This window comes from Danio rerio, chromosome 2, assembly GCF_052040795.2.
Source record: "Danio rerio strain M-AB ecotype USA chromosome 2, GRCz13ab, whole genome shotgun sequence".
Lineage (NCBI taxonomy): Eukaryota > Metazoa > Chordata > Actinopteri > Cypriniformes > Danionidae > Danio > Danio rerio.
The window spans coordinates 33716053-33737743 of NC_141022.1; the positions used below are offsets into that span (position 1 = coordinate 33716053).

The 21691-nt window shown below is 35.3% G+C and overlaps 1 protein-coding gene across 1 annotated transcript; it reads left to right on the top strand.

Annotated features, from left to right (window-relative positions):
* Positions 1-304: 304 nt before the first annotated feature.
* crispld1b (cysteine-rich secretory protein LCCL domain containing 1b) lies at positions 305-18278 on the top strand. Its single transcript, NM_200470.2, is given in 15 exon segments — positions 305-570; positions 1044-1356; positions 6043-6161; positions 6255-6387; positions 7615-7730; positions 7815-7915; positions 8680-8847; positions 10079-10139; positions 10228-10294; positions 10410-10540; positions 10628-10671; positions 10763-10835; positions 10945-11014; positions 12925-13058; positions 17548-18278. Coding segments are annotated over 14 exon segments (1530 nt in total). The 5' UTR covers positions 305-570; positions 1044-1095; the 3' UTR covers positions 17600-18278.
* Positions 18279-21691: the final 3413 nt, after the last annotated feature.

A 21691-nucleotide genomic window follows, 5' to 3' on the forward strand; every position in this document is an offset into this window, starting at 1 on the left:
GGCCTGGTACAAAATAGTGTACTTTTAAAAAAAGTAACATTTAATAATTATTTTTTAAATATTATATATTTTAAAGTTATTCTTAAAACTTTTATAAACAAAAAATTGGACCAATTCATCCTAGTATAGAGTGCACTTAAAAGTATGCATACTAGTGCAATAATTACTGCATTAGGTATACTTGAAGGATATATAAACTTAACATTTCAAAAAAGAAAGAAAAATTCACACACAAAATAAATGTTTTTTGACTTACATGCGACTGCACACTAATATATATACAGACTTGCCCACCTAACACTTCAGGGCTTTGGGCGTGACGGTGCGAGTATGGGCGTGGCTTAAAAGTTCTCTATAAATGAGAAAAGCAGCCTCACAATTTTAAACATTTTGACTTCATTAATTTACTCGTGCGCAATGACTCATGATGACTCATTCACGAAGAAAGGTGCAAACTGACTGAAAAAGATGGACACCTGTATCTGAGATGCAAAAACTTCAGAGAATCGTTATTTCAGTAAATCAGCACCGGAGCTAAAACATCATCAGTGACGCGTGGAGCTGCAGAAGGTAAAAGGCTGCATGATTTCAGTATGAAGAGCACTTGACTTTTATTGTAAAATATGTCATAGGAATTGGCGATACTGCAAGTGACTAAAGGGCAGCTGTAGTAAAGTTAATATTCATTTCTCAGGAGACTGAATTAGAGTAAGTAGAAGCTTCAGTCTTCAAAGGCTTTAGTGGTTCGTTTTAATACAGGACACGACCGTATGAAATATTGCATGTGTGTGGCAAAAAGGCATACACAAGTCTTTGAGAAGTGAGCTCAGTGGTTAAAACGCTGAAACTGCACTTTTCAGGCAGGCATGTGTGAACTGATCTATAGCTGAGCATCCATGCGAATGAATGCACTCAGATCCGATCTAATTATTATCATGTCATTCTGTTAAACGGCGTTTTGTACACATTCAGTAGTTTTATAACATGAATATGTGAATTCAAATATGTTAGATCTGATAAAAACAATCATTCTGATTTCACAGGCAGAGGACAGGGATCACTTTGGATTTTGTGGCTGACAGGTGTGAAGGAAACATGAAGTGTGGACATTTGGAAGATTTATTTAGTGGCTTTGTGCTGCTTGTGACTGTCCAAACTGTGGTTTCCATGGTGATTCCCAATGCCACCCACTTAGAAGCCATCCTGGAAAAATACATGGATAAGGATGAGACTTGGTGGCAATCCAAGTCAAGGGGCAAGAGAGCAATTTCACAAAGTGATATGCAACTCATTCTTGACCTGCATAATAAGCTGAGGGGTCAAGTGTACCCACCTGCCTCAAACATGGAATACATGGTAAGATTACATGGTTCTACGTCACAATCTGACTTAATTATGCATATTTCACAAAAAAAAGTGAAGGTTCAGAGCATGACTTAGTTATATAGTAAATTAATATGGTAATAAATGGTACAAAATAAACAGAATTTAGAACCTGTAATTTTAATAAAAATAAAAATCAAGAAAGAACCAGCTAAAAAAAGGAAAATATTCAATTCAAAAATGATCTTTGTTACTGTTGCTGATAATGCTAAATTTAGATATCTAAAATCTTGTATAGCATATCATATTCATTTTCAATTAGTGAATTAACAATTCACACATAAAACTTCATGTTTCATTATAGGTCTGTCACTTATGAAAACCTATTCTGTGACATAATTTTGATGGTAGTTTGTCGCCACCTGTTGGTTACACAGTGTTATTGCTACAACATTCACCAGCGTCACGTTGTATTAAACAGTGATTTTAATCTTTACCATCAACATCAGTCTTTAAATCTGAACTATTTTTTTCAGATTTACTGGTTTTCCCAGTACTTCTGCTATTTAATGGTTTGTAACTAACTGAAAAAGTGTAAATAACTGAATCTCTCTCGATCAAACACAGATCTGAATGCAGCGCTTCGAAAGATTAATAAACATATGCAAGTCTTTATGGTTTAACAATCATGTTGCGCGGGTTTGAATTGAGATCACTATCTTTTAATGTTTAGTTGTGCAGCTTAACACTGAATTAATTAATGCAGGGTAAGCAAACAGTGACAGAAAACACCACTAATTAATAATCTAAATAAGAAGCCCACAACAACTTTTCCGTCATCATTATATTTTACAGGGAAGCCAAAATGCTTTCATACACATGATTTGAATGATGCGGGAGGCAATCTCTCTGCAATTGTTATAAATGTTGGATTAACCTACAGGTTCAAAAAAAGTTTTTAATCTGCGGGTCACGTGCGTTCCGAACCGTGGGTTGTGATCCATACAGATCACGGATCAACTGTGATCCATAACACCCCTAATAGATAGACAGATAGATGGATGGATGGATTGATGGGAACTGATAAAAAGAACCAGATGTTAGAAATGCATTTAAAATGTGATGAAAATGTGTATTTAAATTCTTTAATTTAGTAATCTAAATGTAAAAATAAGAGAAATGTACAATTACATAAGCTATACATAATCTCTAACATGGCTTAAACAAATATGATACTTACTGTATGTAGTATAGCATGGAAAAAACACTATTGTTCAGTGGGAAAAACTCTTAAAAGGTGTAAAATGACTGATAAAAACTGTAAAGTACAACTTTTCCATTGAATAGTGAGTTGAAAAGCATATTTATACATTGCTGGGGTCATGAGGGGGCTCATAAATTTATTATACGGCTCTGCCAACCAGTATTTTGCACAAGTGCATTCAAACACATTGAACTACAGTCAAGTTTGTGGTCTACAGCAAACAGTTCATCAGGTCCATCAGGAAGGCCAAAATGCAGCTTCTCCTTCCCACGTTCTGTGGCTCACCTACTGTACGTGGCACTCCGCCAGACCTCTCATTGCTTTCTGGCCAAATATGACCTGATACTTCTTAGAAGCTGCCTTTTCCCTGCCGCATTGCATTTGGCAACAATGGAAGCAAATATTGACTCAGACATCAAAGAACAGAATAGAAATAACACATTAAATCAACAGAGACGATCGTATTATAGTTATTTAGACATAAGCAGTGAAATCTCTGAAAGATATTTCGAAAACATTCATTTTGTTGAATATGACTGACACTTGCACTCAGCACAAGAACGCTTTCTTTTTACCCAGTTACGTTTGAGTCGACAACATCTGTGTTGCTCTGAACAATTCAGTGTTAAATCTGTCAAGTCCCAGAACCCTGTGTCCCACAGCGAAACGTAACAGAATGCGTCTTTGTGTGGGGTGCAGGTAGAGGAGGAGACATGCGCTACCTCCATTCTGCACAGTCCTCTGGGTAATTACTCTGCAAAGGAAGTGGAGGGAGTCACAGGGGATGCAAATCTCCCTTGAAATGCGTCCAGATGCTCGCTGTAACAGCAAATTAGGCATCACAATAAATAAACAATGTCAAGACAGGTCTCAAAGGCCACATAAAATGCCAACAGGCCTTGCATCTCTATGCACAATTTGCTCAAATCTATAAAGCTTGCTATGTTTTTATACGCTTTAAAGACTGATATTATATTCACATTTGTGCTACACACTTCAAGTACATGGTGATGACAAGAGAGCATGCATTAATATTATTGTAAGCAGCATGAATGCAGCTTAAAATGCAAACTATAACATTTTCCAGGTAATTTATTGCGCAATATTATCAAGGTGGTTTGGGAGCAGTATGTACGGAGGGCTGCTGGAATGGAATGCACCAGCTCTGCACATATGGAAGAGATTAACGCAGCACAGCAAACTACCCATATGTAATTTTAAATTAAGCTGCTCTGTAGTGAAATAATCAAAACCCTGGGCAGAATAGTACACTATGCTTGTTCTTTCATACAAAACGGCTTAAATCTGTGGCGATTCTAATGGCAGCTTTAATATGTCTTTTGTCCCAAGTTAGCAAAGCAGAAATTCTTTATGGTTTTTAACTTCAACTGGGCCACTTGTAGATTCATATCAGTCTACTGGTCAAAACTAAACAACCATGCATTGACGTACATAAGCAGAAGCAGTTTTTTTTTAGCATTTGCCAAAATTATGATCAGAGCATTTTCTGAGTTTTTTTTTTTTTGTCCTTTAAAGTATTTATAGTTGTGTGTTAAATGGATAATTTAGTCAAAAATTAAAATGCTGTAATCATTCCAAACCTGTACAATTTTTTTTTTTTTGGCATGACAAATATTGAACACTAGTCATCTTTTGCAGTAAAAATAAGAATAAAGAAAAAATAATGTTAATATTTACACATTATGTAAAAATACTTAACATAAAATATCATTTAAAATATTATTTTGTACACAGTTGAGAAATACTTCAATAACTTCATGCTCCAATAAAGTGCTCCAATTAGTGTTTTGAATGACACAAAAATGTTTACTGTACACTATGACAGTATTTTTGCTTTTAGGCAAACTATTGCTTTAAAATCTGGGCCAAATCCAGCACAATTGTAGAAATCTGCAAACAAAAAAATGCAGCTAAACAGAACAACTTTGTGTGTGAATGTGGATGCTAACATAGTTAGCACATTGCTCTTGGTGAGAACTTCCTTTTATTTGCTGCAGAAGGTATGACATGTTCATTCACGGTCTAAAAAGTATTAAAAGTTAATAAATCAATTATGAGTAAATTAAGACCCTTAAAAGGGATTAAAAAGTCTTAATTGCGTTTTTGCGAGGTCTTAAACTTTGTTTAAGTGTTATCCAAAGTGTTTGAGTCCACAAAAAGCATAAATATATTTATTTTCCTCCTTATATTAACAATGGTGTGCTCAATCCACGAGATTGGCTCTGACCGCTCCGAGCTCCTTCATCCAGGTGATGTTATGTAATTTGCGACAAACAGAAGAAGATGATGTGATGCTCTCCACATGTAGTGAAACCATAGAGCGAAACAGACAGCAAAAAGGGAAAATATAAGTTTGAGTCCTCCTGGTTGAAGAAAGACGAGTTTACACAGTGGCTGAAGTCTGTCACTGAAAACAACAGCATAATTTATTCCTTCAAGCTTTGTTTCTTCCGAGCTTATTTGAGTTCTGTTGCACGGTTGTGCTGAATTGATTTATTTAACTACAACTGTTTATTAACAACTGTTTATTAAGTTAAAGATTTGAAACTGATTTGAACTTAAAGTGACGATGAGGTCTTAACATATTCCAAGAAGGTCTTTAAAAAGTCTTAAAAATGTATTAAAATTACCTTTAGGATTCCTGCATATACCCTGTTATCTGCTATGTTACCTAATGTAGTTTGACTGAAGGTGATTTTAACTTTGGTACACAGTCATCTCAGCTACAAGTAGCACTCCAGACTAAATCCTCCTCAGAGCAGGCACAGTAGAAACTGAGGGGTTTTCAATAGTCAAAAAACAACAAAATGCAAAATGAAAAGCCATTAGCCTTAAAAAAAAATGTTTCCTAGGATTGGTGTGTTTACACTAAACAACACAATCAGTTGCAGCAGATTGATTTATAGCACCAGACTAAACTTTCTGACACCTTAATGGCAATCAAATGCATTTAAAGTAAATACAGGCCACAACTGAATATTAAGAATGATCTCTGAGTGGTGCTCTTCAAAATTAAATCAAGAATAGGCTTGAAACTTGCTGCAAACATTGTGCCCACCAGTCTTTTTAGCTGAGGTTAATATTAAACTAAACAAATTAATAAATTACTATAAAAATGATATGGTTGTTAGACTGTTGCATTTTTTGTGTTGTCAATATGCTCCTGTTTATGCAGTATAATACAGTTATATACAGTTTGAATATTTATAATCATCTCCAAGGAATTTGGGGGTCACGAGTCGGACAGTTGAAGGTAAACCTTACTCTCTTGAACACAAATGGTACATTAGCTAGTGCTTGCCTCCCATGCTGGAAATACTAATTTGTATCCTGCTTGGGCGGGCGAGTAGAACTGGAGGTGTTCCAAACACAACTAAATTAAGCCCTCAAATGCACAGCTGATCTCTGTGTGAAATGACTTTTCGGTGTGACAGGTGTGGGACACTGAACTTGAGAGGAGTGCTGAGCACTGGGCACACACTTGTCTGTGGGAACATGGACCGTCTCACCTACTGACCCGGATCGGCCAGAACCTGGGAGCTCACTGGGGCAGGTGCTGTTATTAAAATAGATTGAGGTCACATCTTGTAACAAAGGCATCTTATGCACTGGACTAAATGTTTGCTTCAAATGTGATTTTCTTCAGAGACAGACCCCCAACTTTTCACGTCCAGGCCTGGTATGATGAGGTGAGAGATTTCAGCTACCCTTATCCTCAAGAGTGTAACCCTCACTGCCCCTACAGATGCTCTGGCCCTGTCTGCACACATTACACACAGGTAAAACCACACTCACCCTAACAAATTAGCAATGTTCCTCCAAAGTCTCTTGACTGGAAATTTATGCACTATAGTACATAATAGGGCAATAACGAACATGCATAACACTGTGATTCTAAATACCCCTTAACTCTAGTTATGTGAAAAGTTTTGCACTTTTTACATGGCTTTGTGAAATCCTGCTTGAATCTTACATTTACACCCTTAAATTGTTCATTGACCTTGAATTTAACACAGAAAAGGAGACTGTGAGGAATAGACTTGCAGTCTTTACTTACTGTATAAGAATATACTGAATAAGTCATATAGTATGTATTTATCACAATGTAAAACTGTTACATGGAGTTTTTAAACTTTTTTCTAAAAGGTGAACAGTTGGGATGATGCTAAGCAACTGTACAATTCATTTAACTGTATTCTATCCCTTACAGCCTTGTTTTAATTTCAATCAATAACCTAAAATGAAAGAATTCACCATGCTGCAGAGCACAATACAAGCTTGTTCAAAGTTGTTTCATATTTTTGATTAAATTTGTCCAGCTAATTCATATCACGTGAAGACATGTAATAAACAGTGAAATATTCATAGTTTAGATGTTGAACTGCATTTATACAAAGATGCTGCAGCGTGTGACGTCATATTAACTATTAAGAAAAAATATTTACATGGTCATATTAAACAAATTAGAGCAGTTTAAGTATGCTTTTGTAATGATGATGTAACTCTGACAACGGATGGGAGGATCCAAGTGCAGGGATTTATTAACAGGATGGTCAGGCAAGCAATGATCAACACAGGAGCAAACCGATGTATAAGGGCAATCCAGTGTCATAGTCAAAATAACAGGCAGATGGTCACAAGGCAGGCAGCAGACAGGAGTAAAAATAGAAAACAAGGCGACGGTCAAAAACACGGCAAAGCAAGACAAAGGTAACGTGTTGTAATGTCAGTAATCAGATAACAAGACTCAGCAACAACTGGATGTTAGTGTGCTGTATTTATAGTGCAGTAACCAGTCCAAAAGCAGCTTCAGCTGTGAGTGTCTAATCAATGTTGACTTGTAGCAGGTGTTTGTGTGTGTGTGTTGCATGACTGGATCTGTAGTCTATAACTTGGTGGATTTGTAGTTCATGTTGATGTGAATGTTGTCCAGCGATCTATGGTGTTTAGATCGTTGGTAATCGTGACAGCTTCACACTAATGATTATGTATTGATCTGTTCACAGCTGGTTTGGGCCACAAGCAACAAAATTGGCTGTGCTATCAATGTGTGCTACAACATGAATGTATGGGGCATGATTTGGGCAAAAGCTGTGTATCTGGTCTGCAATTACTCTCCCCCGTAAGAACATTAAGCTTTTTGCTCATATGCAACATGATATAATTCCATTAAAGCACTATTATTAACTTACTGTTTTTTTCTCAGAGGTAACTGGTGGGGACACGCACCATACAAGCATGGGACTCCTTGCTCCGCATGCCCACCCAGCTATGGGGGCGGCTGCAGAAACAACCTCTGCTATAAAGGTGCTAAACCGACTATTTCATTATTTAATGCTTACACTGTTACTAATATTTAATTTCTTTTTTTGGTACGATTGTAAAACTATGAAAACATTTTTAAAAACCAAACAGTCTGTGAATTATGTTCATTTGAGAGCTGTTTATTATTATGAATTATTATGTGGGGTGGCACGATGGTTCAGTGGTTAGTGCTGTGGCCTCACAGAAGGTCACAAGAAGGTCACTGGTTTGAGACTCAGTTGGGCCAGTTGGCATTTTTGTGTAGAGTGTACCCCCGACAGTTCAAAAAAATGCATCATAGGTGAATTGGATGAACTAAATTGGCCGTAGTGTAGGAGTGTGTGTGTGTGTGTGTGTGTGTGTGTGTGTGTGTGTGTGTGTGTGTGTGTGTGTGTGTGTGTGTGTGTGTGTGTGTGTGTGTGTGCGTGTGGATGTTTCAAGTATACCTACTAAGACCTTGATTAGCTTGTTCTAGTGTATTTGATTAGGGTTGAAGCTAAAATCTGCAGGACACGGGCCCTCCAGGAACAAGTTTGGTGACCACTGATATACTGGAATAGTTGGTGGTTCATTCCGCAATGGCAACCCCTGATAAATAAGGGAATAAGCCAAAGGAAAATAAAAGATTGAATGTATAAATGATAAAATGCATTTCTTTTGATTTATTGTCAAACAATGAAGATCTATAAACTATTTATGGAAACAATACTTAGCTAAGATGAGTCATTTGAAATAAAAATGAAGCTTAATTAAATTGTCCTTTTCAGATGATGGCAGTAATTATCAGTACACTCCTGAAACAGAGGAAAATAACTACATCGAACCAGAACCAGAGCCGGTTCGAAGCCACGACGCTCACTACAGAGATGAAACCACGACACCTTCTCCCAATGAGAACATCGAGAGGAATGAAGTCTCCAGTACTTCCCAGATGTGTAAGATTATTTATTTAATTTCACTGGTCAACTTATTGAGATAGGGCTGGGCAATTAATCAAAAAGTAATCGAAATCGACATTGAGAACCTATAATCGATCAAATTTTTCTAGGTCGATTTATTTCAATTACTTTCCCTTCTGTATGTGGAGTCACATGACTCCACTGTGTTACTTTGCACTACACTGACGACCATTGCAAGCTGCGTCAGAGATGCCTTGAGACAGCATATTTTAAATTACATTAAAATTATTATTTACATTAAAATATTTGTTTACTGAAGATGCAAAAAATGCAATGTTTAAACTTTTATTTACGGTATATACAAGTTATTATATTTTAAAAAGCTACAGCTTATTTTATACTCAAAAAACATTAAAAATAACTTGTTTCCAAAAGTGCAAGTTATTTATTTTCCCTTTTTATAAGAAAAAGATGAGTGTTTTATTTTAGGCAGTGTGCGTTTTAATTTCAGTTGTTTAATATTGATTAAAGTCAATAAATAATCATAGATAGATAGTGTTTCCATCAATTGTTTTAATATCAAGTAATGCACCCTTCATTCAAAAATCTCTCACTTGTAAAAGGTGAACATATATGTACTGTTAAAAAAAACTGTCAGTGAACTGTGAGGCCAAAAATAAATAAATAAATAAAATAATCGCTTATGAATTGTAATCAAGTTCAAATGTTCAATTAATTATAATAAATCATAATTCATTAATCAATCTATAGTTCACCAAAAACTGAAAATTCATTTCATTCCGTCATTTACTTACCCTTCATTTGCTTTAAACTTGTTTGATTTTCTTTATTCTTTGAAACACAAAAGAAGCTGTTGAGAATTTGAAAGTAACTAGAAATTCAATGGACTTCCATAATATTTGTTTTTTCCTACAATGCAAGTCTATGTTTACTAGTTTTCAGCTTTCTTTAAACTCTCATTTTATGTTGAACAGAATAAATATACTCATTTGAAATTGCTTCAAAAAATAGCGTGAGTGAATAGTGAGTTATTTTTGGGGAATAAACTATAACTTTAGGTGAATTTATAAGTGTTCAGTGATTTAATATTTTTGCTCAATGACATCTAAAAGTATGCATTTCTCTTAAAGTACAAATACAAACTGAATAAAATGTGTTGATGACAAATAATAAAGATAAAAAATATTTCTTTTTCATATGCTGCAGCCTGTTATTAAAAGAAACTATTTGTTTTTTTTCTCTGTAGCTCAGCAAGTAGCGTGTGATACTAGATTACGTGATCAATGCAAAGGAACCACTTGTAACAGGTACAGTAGTTTGATACACATGTAAGTTACAAACAAATGTCGCGGGGTCATATATGAATTATTTCACTAGTGCTAAATGTTCAAACAGGTACGAGTGTCCACCAGGCTGCTTTTACAACTATGGAAAAGTAATTGGATCTGGTCATTATGACATGGTGGGTAAATGCGTTCATTTGGCATTACTGTGCTTCTGGCTAGTTGATGTTTTTGAAATGCTAGATCCAGTTTTGCATGGATTGTGGTCAGCTCAGGGTCTCTCTCTTTATCCAGCAATCCAGTATCTGTGGCAGCGGCTTGCATGCTGGAATAATAGATGATGACGGTGGCTGGCTGGATATCACCAGAGTGGGCAGAAGGCAGCGCTTCTCAAAGTCCTTCAAAAATGGAGTTCAGACTCTAGCGTAAGTCACAGAACCTGCATGTTTCATTATCCTGGATGGAAGTTCAACATGATTGCACTCACATTTTACTTCCATGTTATTCCTCAGGAAAAATCAGAGTGCCAATGCCTTCACTGTATCAAATGTTCCAGGTCAGTACACAATAAGTGATTGCTGTAATTAAAATCATGTAAGGTAAATTTTCAAAAAGAAATTTAACAACCAATATTTTGTGATTTTTAGTAAAGGCAGTGAATTGTGAAACCACTGTTGCACAATTCTGTCCATTCAAGAAACCAGTACGCCACTGTCCTAGGTAAATGAAATAATCTTGACAGATTACATAGAACTGCATGTAGTACATATGGGTATGTAATACATATTCATTTACAGCTAAACTAAATATTTTGTTGTTGTTTTTTCAGGTTGTACTGTCCTCGCAATTGCTTATACGACAGCTATGCCCGAGTAATAGGAACCCGCTATTATGCAGATGTAAGTCTTTAAGTATGCTTTAGGGGGTTTTCCACACACTAAATGTTTATGCATGCTTTTTTACCACTTTATTTTGAAAATATATGCTAGATGAACTTCCTTAACCATTATTCTAATATTTTAGTTTTTTCAATGTGTTGTGCTTGATGTAATTCCCAAAGCATGATGCTTAATATAAGAGAAATTCAGAAATTCAAAAAAAAAAAAGTGATTTTTGTTAAAACTGAAATTCTGTTCTGTGAAAATGTAAAGTTCTGGGTTAAGAATTAGTTTTATTTTGCACTTCTATCACAATTTGCCTTGTTGGCTATTTCAAAACATCACTGCTATCTTCTCATTTCTGCATAAACAGCATCATATTGTTAAAGCAAATTTAAGATCTTAATAACTGTTGGTTGATGTTAAAGGGATTAAATATAAAGCAAATACAGTCTTTTGCTGAAGATTTCTGTTTCTCAGATCCTACACACCATACAGTAGTAATATCACTTGTATTTTTTCATTTGAGATATCAAACTGTTTGTCTAGTAAGTGGGTACAAAAATGTTAAATAGTTGTATACATTAAATATAAATTCATCCTCATCAACATTACAAAACAAGAGCAGTGCCTAATTTTATATACTGGATGAATAGTGACTACTTTAAGAGCTAATGCACAGACACAATATATTGACACATATGCATCTTCTGTAAGTTTACCAGGATACTCACCAAGAAGGGAATTTCGATATTATTTGAATCTTATTTGTCCATTTTCCCAAAATGTGAAAGTGAACTCAATTCCAAAGTGAATATTGTAAGATACAGCTCTGCCAAAGTGTACTATCGCCCAGAGAACTTAAACACGCTTCAAGTTACTGTAAGAAAACAGTAAAAAAAAAAAACATTTACAAACTAACGGAACCTTTTTGTCAATTTCGCACACACATTCTCATAATACATGCAGATAAAGAAACATGGCTGTAAATAGCCATACTGTATAACATGACCACCTATATAGCCGATGAGAGGCTAATCAGAGGGGAACATTTCTATTCATTGCATTATATTAACATTGCGTGACATACAAATGCATAACTTGAATGGTTTAGAATGGACTAAACTGAATGGTCAACAGAAAGTGAGAATTCCCGATTCTCACCCCTCTCCACACAGTTGCACTTACTAAACAGAACATGCACTCTTGTAAATATTCACCTTTACCCATGTGACCAAACATCAGCTAATGCACAAAACAAAATAAAAGTCAAACATTTACAGCGACCACAACAAATGTGTCGGACCCCAAAAAATGACAAACCTGACCACTTCATATTTAGTCAGCTGTGTTGTCGGCGATACCTGTCATATCTACGACAACAAAATTTGCATGTGCATGTACAGTCAAACTTATAATGATGTTAGTATTTTTTATTCCCACATATTTCTTTAGATTGCAGCAGGTTTGAGCTCTCTCAGTCCCCATGAAAATTGAGACCTCTTTACATACCTTCTACAAAATTCTGACAATGTAAATAATGGTAAAGAATAGGTATGGTAGATCAGATTAAAATAAAAAATAATGTTCAATTAGTCTATAGATTACGCATGATTAGAAGCCATTGGGCCATGAGCCACACAGATCAACTGTGAACTGTTACACCCTTACACTTTGACTTTGTATTATTGTTATATTTTTAAAATAGCCTCCTTTTTGTCTATTTTTATTCCCCCTAAGCAATTCTAAAAGAATAATAAAAAATGACACTTAATACTTAAACATAACTGAATACTTGGTTCTCCTGAGCCATAAAAGAGCAATATAATAAAATGTTCCTCAGGGTCGCTCTATAGCTATTAAGAAGCAATTGTTCTGTTACAACTGCAGTAGAAATGAGCCGTCTTTCTTCTTTCTGTCTCGTTGAGCAGAATTCCAGTATATGCAGGGCAGCAATCCATGCAGGGGTGATTCAAAGCGACTCAGGAGGCTATGTGGACGTAATGCCTGTGGACAAGAGGAAGCAGCACAAGGGCTCCTACCAGAATGGCATCAGCTCAGAGAGGTACTGAAACTAAACTATAACAGACATGATTCGTGAGTCCTGTGATTGTCTTTCATTTTACTAAATGTTTGCATTGGGTTAAATGACTATGATGCGGCATTGGATTAAATGTTAGGGGGAAGTACAATTATAAATTTCTTTGGCTGATATTGATAATCGATATTTATTTATATTTGGAACTCAGTGTTGAATATTCTGTGAAGACTGATGAATAGAATTCTAATCTGAAATTTTCTGAATCAGATTAAAAGAATGTAAGCAAATACAGTGAATTATGCAGTATATTATATTAATATTATACATTATTGTGTCATTCTTTTGCCAAATTGCAGTTCTGAGGTCGCTTTTTTTTTTCGATGAAACCCCCTCAAAACAGAATGTGATGTCATCATATATTGGAGGCACCAATCAAAATGTGCATAGTCAGTTGCATTCTTCCAATATGGATCAGCTGGCAGAAATAAATCCATAACTTTATCGGCCAATAATTAATTTTGTTCATTTCATTAATTAGGCCGATAATGAGAAGCTTAGTTACCCAGTAAGCTTTTTTTGTTTTAGATGTCTAATAGATGTCTAATAGATATGGTCGTCTTAGATAAAACAAGGCAAAATTTGGGCTGTCAGTGAAAATCTAGTAGATGTCTAAGAATAGGCCAAAACAAGACTAGTCATCAAATAAACAGAAATGAATGACTACACATATAAAGTCTGTCTAATCTCTATTTGACGACTAGTCTAGTTTTGGGCCCTTCTTAGAAGTTTATTAGACAGCCCAAGTTAATCCTCATTTTAGCCAAGCTGTCTACTTTAGATATATATTAGATGTCTATTAAACACAAAATTGTTTGCTGGGTACTTAGTTCTGAGTTACTTTTTTCAATCGACAAGTTTTTTTTTTTTTGATTGGAAATGACACAGGCTTTTACCAAAAGATAATAAGATAATGTAAAGAAGGCATCATTGTGGAAAAAAATGTTTCCAAAATCCAAACTTGTATTTACGTATTACGGAACCTCGGAAGGGACGTAGTGGAGGAGAAAAAAAATGGGTGGGTGAAAAAAAAAAATGGGTGAAAGAAAAAAAATGGGTGGGAGGAAAATATATATTTCTAAGTTTTTTGCGTTCTCTCGCAAAGTTTTGCGTTCCCTCGCAAAGATGTTTTGCGTTCCCTCGCAAAGATGTTTTGCGTTATCTCGCAAAGATGTTTTGCGTTCCCTCGCAAAGATGTTTTGCGTTATCTTGCAAAGATGTTATGCGTTCCCTCGCAAAGATGTTTTGCGTTATCTCGCAAAACTGTTTCTCCACAAACACTTCCTGTTCACTGCACTCACGTAAACCCTCCCGTTTTTGCCGAAATTCTCCCGTATTTTACCATTCTATCCCACTTTCTTTACATTACTGTGCGTATGCTACCTATGAACCAGTGAATACATGTATAAGCGCTGACTGACAGACGCGCTTCGTACAATAAACTGATCCCAGATCAGCGTCTGTACACGCCATTTACAGAGGAGCGGGTGTATGTTTAAACAGACAAATACACTGAATAATATGAAACATCTCCGTCCTGCATGTTTTATTTTAAACAGCTTATTTTCTCTTAAATGAGCACAAACAGTTTCTAAAGTAATGGACTGCTTTCATTATAGATCTGTGCATTCTTACAGAGACACCTCTGTTATCAAACTAAACAAAACATGAGATTCATTTGCTGCGCACTTGTTTGATAACAGAAGTGTCCCTTTAAATGGCGCGTACAGACGCTGATCTGGGATCAGTTTATTGTATGGAGCGCGTCTGTCAGTCAGCGCTTAAACATGCATTCACTGGTTCAGAGGTTGCAAAGTGAAAGGCGACAATCAGCGCACAGTAATGTAAAGAAAGTGGGATAGAATGGTAAAATACGGGAGAATTTCGGCAAAAACGGGAGGGTTTACGTGAGTGCAGTGAACAGGAAGTGTTTGTGGAGAAACAGTTTTGCGAGAGAACGCAAAACATCTTTGCGAGGGAACGCAAAACATCTTTGCGAGATAACGCAAAACATCTTTGCGAGGGAACGCAAAACATCTTTGCGAGATAACGCAAAACATCTTTGCGAGATAACGCAAAACATCTTTGCGAGATAACGCAAAACATCTTTGCGAGGGAACGCAAAACATCTTTGCGAGGGAACGCAAAACTTTGCGAGAGAACGCAAAAAACTTAGAAATATATATTTTCCTCCCACCCATTTTTTTTCTTTCACCCATTTTTTTTTTTTTACCCACCCATTTTTTTTCTCCTCCACTACGTCCCTTCCGGGGTTCCGTAATATTTGAACCAAAACTTTAAGTCAGAATTTGCCAGGGGTGTGAATAATTTTGGGCTTGACTATATATTATAAATTGCTAGTAGTAGGTGTGCTTACGCTAATCATCATCTGACATGTTTACATGGTTTAAGTAGACAATAAATAGTATATTTATTCTTCTCATGTGGCAACAGGATATAACGAAAAAGCATAGGAATATAAATATTGTACAATCATTTTCTGTCCTGTGTGGACTTAATGTGAAAATAAAACTTCAACAGTTCAACAGTTGCTGACCTTGACAAATGGTGCAGAAATCAAAAGAAAAGCTACTTTTACTTCCTTTGTGCAATGAGTTTTATTTATTTTTTAGGGCTCAACACTAAGGATTTACCTTTTTTTTCCTCTGGCCACACCAAACTAATTATTTCCTTGCCACAAATTTTAAGTAATGGGTCAAAACAAGCAAAATACAACTTTTCATTCAACAAGAATGTTAATAAAACACAATTGACATTTAAAAAATTATTCTCATGTATCTAGAACTACACAGCAGTCTGTCCAGGCTAAAGGTCCCAGATCACCAGTTACTAATGAATGGGGAGTTAATCTCCTATTAAAGCAATGTTATTTTAAAGGATGATAATTAAACCGCATGAACAAAAATAACTAAGCAAAAGAAAGCCGGTGAAAAACATTCTGTGTGCAATAACGAGAAGATAATCACGTTCACACGGTTAACGTTAGGCTCATTAATAATCTGTTCAAAATATGGTTAAAGTGAAAGCAGCAACCGTTGCTGCTTTCTAACAATCTTAAGCTAGCAGTAGCAGGACTGTACATGCATGAGCACTTTTTTCCAGTCTATTTCAAGGGTCAAAGATTGCACGAGTTGCATTTCCAGGCACAGTTTCTTCGCGCAAGGAAACTGGACACGGCAGCTTTAAATCGTTCACGTGCATCACATCAGCTGTGCGCACAACACTGTCATCAGTGAGCGAGGATTGCCATGTGACTGGTCATCCTCTCCTTTGGTTTTCACCTGTTTACTTTAGCTCGCACGAATACTTATCAGTCGTGCAGCTTCTCGATTCTAAAATCACATTTGTTTGCATATACACAAACGATCCTAAACTAAAATTCTAATCTTTAGTTATAAGGCAGCACTGGCAATTTAAAAACATATTTTCAACCAGCCAAAGAGGCTATAGTGGGGTTGTCTTTCTAACCCGCCACAGCTGATATATATATATATATAAAGATATTTTAATGTGTATTTATGTGTAAATATAAAATTTAAGCTTAAAATAAATTTGTAAGAATTAAGGTTTTTGGCATATGCACAGACTTTTAATTTCAGTTAGCCAGCACCAGGGCTTCTGGGTAATTGCCATCCCATAAAAAATCGTCACATTTAAGATCTGATTTCTTTAAAGAACAGCGATCTTCACTGCCTGGCTGAGATACGGTATAAAGTGGGGATCAGACCAAACTAGAACCTCTGCATTCAATTATGTTTACCCCTGCCATGTCTTTAAAATATGGAAGTAAATTTACCCCACTATTTTCAATGGAATTTCTGCGCTAGCCTGCTCCTAATGGCAGCGCTTGCGTTTCAACAGTCTTTCATCTCTTTTTACGCTTCAGCAACTAAACAAATGCTTAAGTCTATTTAACTAAATGTATTTTAACTACAATACAACATCAATGCTGTATAAGGAAACTTATGAAATTTAAAATAGTCACATTAAGCTTTGTCTGGATGTTCATCATTGGCTGAAAAACACTAGCTGTGCATATGGCCCATTAATAAATATGATGTATTTCTCACCAGAATCTGATTTGGGCTGAGAGTCTGAACAATGCTCAGCTTTTCTGCTGATTCTGCAGATCATTCCCTCATAGCTTCATCTGTTTTTCAGATGAGTTATCTAATATGCCTTCATTTGAGCTTGGTTTAATAACGTAATCATTTTATTTGGTGGGTGGCTGAACCGTAATCTCACAAACTCTCTGTCTCTGCAAAATAAAACCAGACCACCTACACAGTTGGGTTTCATTTTGCATCATTACATGGCAGGTTGAGGGTATCATGAGTATCTGAAGGGCGATTAATAAATCAAACTAGGATTTAAATCATACATCGTTGTGTCCTGCTGGATTTGGATTAATATCGGCCATTATTCTTCCATTCAGCCTACAGAATCCCCCAGGAGGCAAAGCGTTCAGAGTGTTTGCGGTCATTTGAAACCATTCTCCAAGGACGGATGCAAAGAAATAGAGCTCTTGGTAATGTTACAGCCGGTAATTACCACGCATTTGGTTTGCTGGTCGTGCTGGGCTAGATGTAAGGCCAGCGCTGTCACGAAAAATCTCCTCTACAGGAAAATAAGACATTGACTTTGACACCATCTGCTCCTGAGAAAACTCCAGTCTCCTTTTTTTATATCTGCATGTAAATGTCTTGTGTATATAAGTTGTAAATATAGTGAATTTTAATGCATTACATCTGATCTTATATGTTTTTACACAAAGATATCTTGTTATTTTAAGCACATAAAGATATAAAGCATTACTTAAAGTAAAAAATAATAGGCAATGGTGCATGCAAACACAAATGTGTTACTGTCAGAACAAGTGGAATGTGTTTTAAAAGCTCTTATTTTATAGTTTATATTTTTGTAATCATATTTTTATATCAATGTTCAGAGGTTGCCCATTGGTGTATCATGCTTTACAGTATATTATGCTGCATATGTTCAGAATATGATACTGTAACAACCTGGCAGGCCAGGAAATCATTATTGCTTTCAAAGAATTTGAGAAATTTACCACAAAAAGAGCAATATGAACAAAAAAGTGGAGAAAGAGTGTGTGTAGAATGTTATTTATTACCATGCAATATAAAATAAAGACATTTACACTCATTATTGTTTTGTTACATATATACTCCAAAAAATTGACGTTTGTTCAGATTCCTTTTTTAAAAGGAGTTGAAACAACATAATTCTTGTGTTTGTTGGGACAACTGAATTTTTTTTATGTTCAATCCACTTAAATTTGTAAAAAAATTGCATGTTAACTTAATCGCTTCATGTTGTCCAAATACAAATTGAATGTGTGGAACCCAGTATTTTTTTACAGTGAATTACCCTTTTGACTTATACAAACATCTTGATTTTATTCAAGCACATAAAGATATAAAGCATTCCTTAAAGTTATAACAATAGGCAATGGTGCATGCAAACACAACTGTGTAACTGTCAGAACAAGTGGCATGTGTTATAACAGCTCTTTTTCTATAGTTTACATTTTAAAGTTTATATATTTTTTGCTGCATATGTTCAGAATTTTATACTGTAACAACCCGGCAGGCCAGGAAATTGTTATTGCTTTTGAAGAATTTGAGAACAATTTAACAAAAAAAGAGCAGTATGAACAAAAAAGTAGAGAGAGAGAGTGTGTGGAGAGTGTTATTTATTACCATTTACACTCATAACTTTCATTATACTCTCAAAAAAATTATGTTTGTTCAAACTACTTCTTTTAATGAGCTGTGTGGAAGCCAGCGTTTTTTTTTTTTTTTTTTTTTAACAGTGTATTGCCCTTGTGACTTATACGAACATCTTGAGTACATTTTATTCAAGAGAAAGTATATAGTGAAGGATTTCACAATGCTCCCCTCGCAATGTCCGGTTTTGATGTATTATGTATTTGAATTTCTGTGATTGTTGGCTAAACACAGCTGTGAGGTGATTTCAAATTCGAGAGCTCAGACGGAGCCCCTGCACCTTGAAGAATGAAAACCCAACGTGCCTCATGTAAAAACACTCAACTTCTGCTGGCAGTGCAGCGGCGCCACAGACAAAGAAGGACATTGTGTGTGTGTGTGAGGGTTTTAATCTGACTTCCTGGAGTGCATTTCCTCCATGTCAGGCACAGATGTGGTGGAGTGGTTGTAGCAGCTCTCTGTCACTTACCTTGACCTCTTTCATTTCCTGACTGCCCTCTCCGGCTCCTCAAGATCTCTGCCTGCAGACTTACAGCGCTGTGCAGTTTATCACTTAAAACCAAGTATATATTTCTGCCTGGTTTATGTAGTCAAGCATTTCTGTAGTCTTTAGTGTTTTTGAAAACCGGTGTACTCACATTTTGCCATAACATTAACAATATAACATAACATTGTCTTTCTGAACAATTTTTTTCAAGCAGCAAATCAGCAAACTGGAAAGATGTTTGAATAATTATGTGACACAAGCTTTATCACAGGAATAAATGACATTTTATGGTATATTAATGTTGAATTGTATGTATTAACATTTCACAATATTACCTGTTTACTATTTGGTCAAATAAAAATATGCCAATATTAAAGGGCTTCTTTCAAAAACTAAAAAAAACAGCCAAAGTTTTAAAAGCTGTTTTACAGATTATGTATTGTCTCATATAGCAGGGCTTCCCAAAAGTTTCAGCCTGTGACCTCCAAAGCAACAATGCCAGTGACTCGTGACCCCTACAGTTCTCGGAGGTGGTTATAAATATATAAATGTTGCAAACACAACTATAGGCCTATATAAACACAAGCATAATGACAACACAAAAAAAGTGCAACAGTCCAACAATCATAGGCAATAATTGATATAGTGATTTATTAATTTGCTTAATTTAATAATAGTCCCCCTAATGAGACTGGTGAGCACAATGTTTTCAGCACAAGTCTATTCTTGGTTTAATTTTGGACTCTCAGAGATCATCCTTAATGTTCCGTTGTGGCCTGTATGAATTTTTAATGTATTTGATTGAATGAATTTGCCAGTAAGTTTTAGCCTGGGGGTATAAAATCAATCTGTTGCAACTGATGCTATGCTGTGTATTTTATTTTTATTTCTTATTTTATTCGTATTTTAATAATTTTTTTATTCTATTAATTACTATTTTTATCTTCTGTAAGTTATGAATAAAATATGGTAGTTTTAATAGTTTAATAAAATTTATTCGACTGTTGGAAGTAATGACTCCGTCATTGTCTTGTGACCACCACTTTGGGAACCATTGTCATATAGGATGCCATTTTGTCGTAATCCCAATGATGAGCAATAAAACCTTACTTAAACTATAATAATTGCTTGCTCACTGTAAAAAAAAAAAAACTTGCTGCTTTATTTATTTATGTATTTTTTGTTAAATCAAATTAATGGTAAATAGTCATCAGTAAATAGTCATTTACATCATCAAATAATAAGTTAAATTTGTATACCTTCAAAAATGGGGCTGAATAAAATAAAGTAACATAAAAAATTATCTGTTGTCATAATTTTTTGCCAAATCATTTTTATAGTGCTGTTTTAATCCAAATATGGACAAATGCAACTACCACTTTTTTTACATCCCAGTCTACTTTGTAGCTGTGAAGCCACAACTTGCTAACAATAGAGTAAAGATTCTTCATGCGTAAAAGAAAAACTAGACTATTTGATATAAGATGCATACTCCAGTTCAGTTGATCTCACAAGGAAACATAGCTATTGTATGTTTTGTCAGTTTAAGGGCTAATTTATACAAATCTGATTTTGAGTTTAGTCGTACGAAAATTTTAAATTTTACATATAAAACTCAACTGTTATAGAGTGGAGGAACTATGACGTCAATTTGTAAGCAAAAAAATAGAAGCGAGTTAGCATTTTAGCAGCTCCAGTACCTTCGTCCCAAAGTCAATGTTTTTTTTAAAGTGGATTTTGGTTAAATTGCTTAAATAAGGTTCTTATTTCTTTGTATTTAAGTTCTTGCATTTGCATTTACCACCCAAATGTGATAAAAGTTATATTATCATGTGAGAATCATCCAGTTGGACAAAAAGTGTAATGAATTGCGTTTGAACACAGAGCTTATTATTTGCAATCTTCGGAAAGTCTATGGGAAAATCCTATGGGGATTCTTTCGAGGGAACCAGTTTTATGCTAGCAGCCAATTGGCCTAGTTGACGTCATAGTTCCTTCACTCTATACAGTAGAAGGATAAGCAAATCGTACTAACTGTATGAATGAGATTCATTTGACTTTTGCCATTGATTCAAAAAGTTACAAATTGCCATAAGAAAAAAACACCACAACAGACACCATTAGAAACGGCTAATCTTTAAAATCAGTGCATTCTAAGTGATTTCAAGTGTGTTTTAGAACATACTCAATTTAATGGTTTTAACATGACACCAATAAAAGAAAACAAGTAGAGTCCTCCATAGACCATTAAAGGTGCCAATAAAACAGAACAATTCGGATTATAGTATTAAAACTATTACAAATGGGGTCTTCTGTTACATTTTTCAGCTGAGTCACCTCTT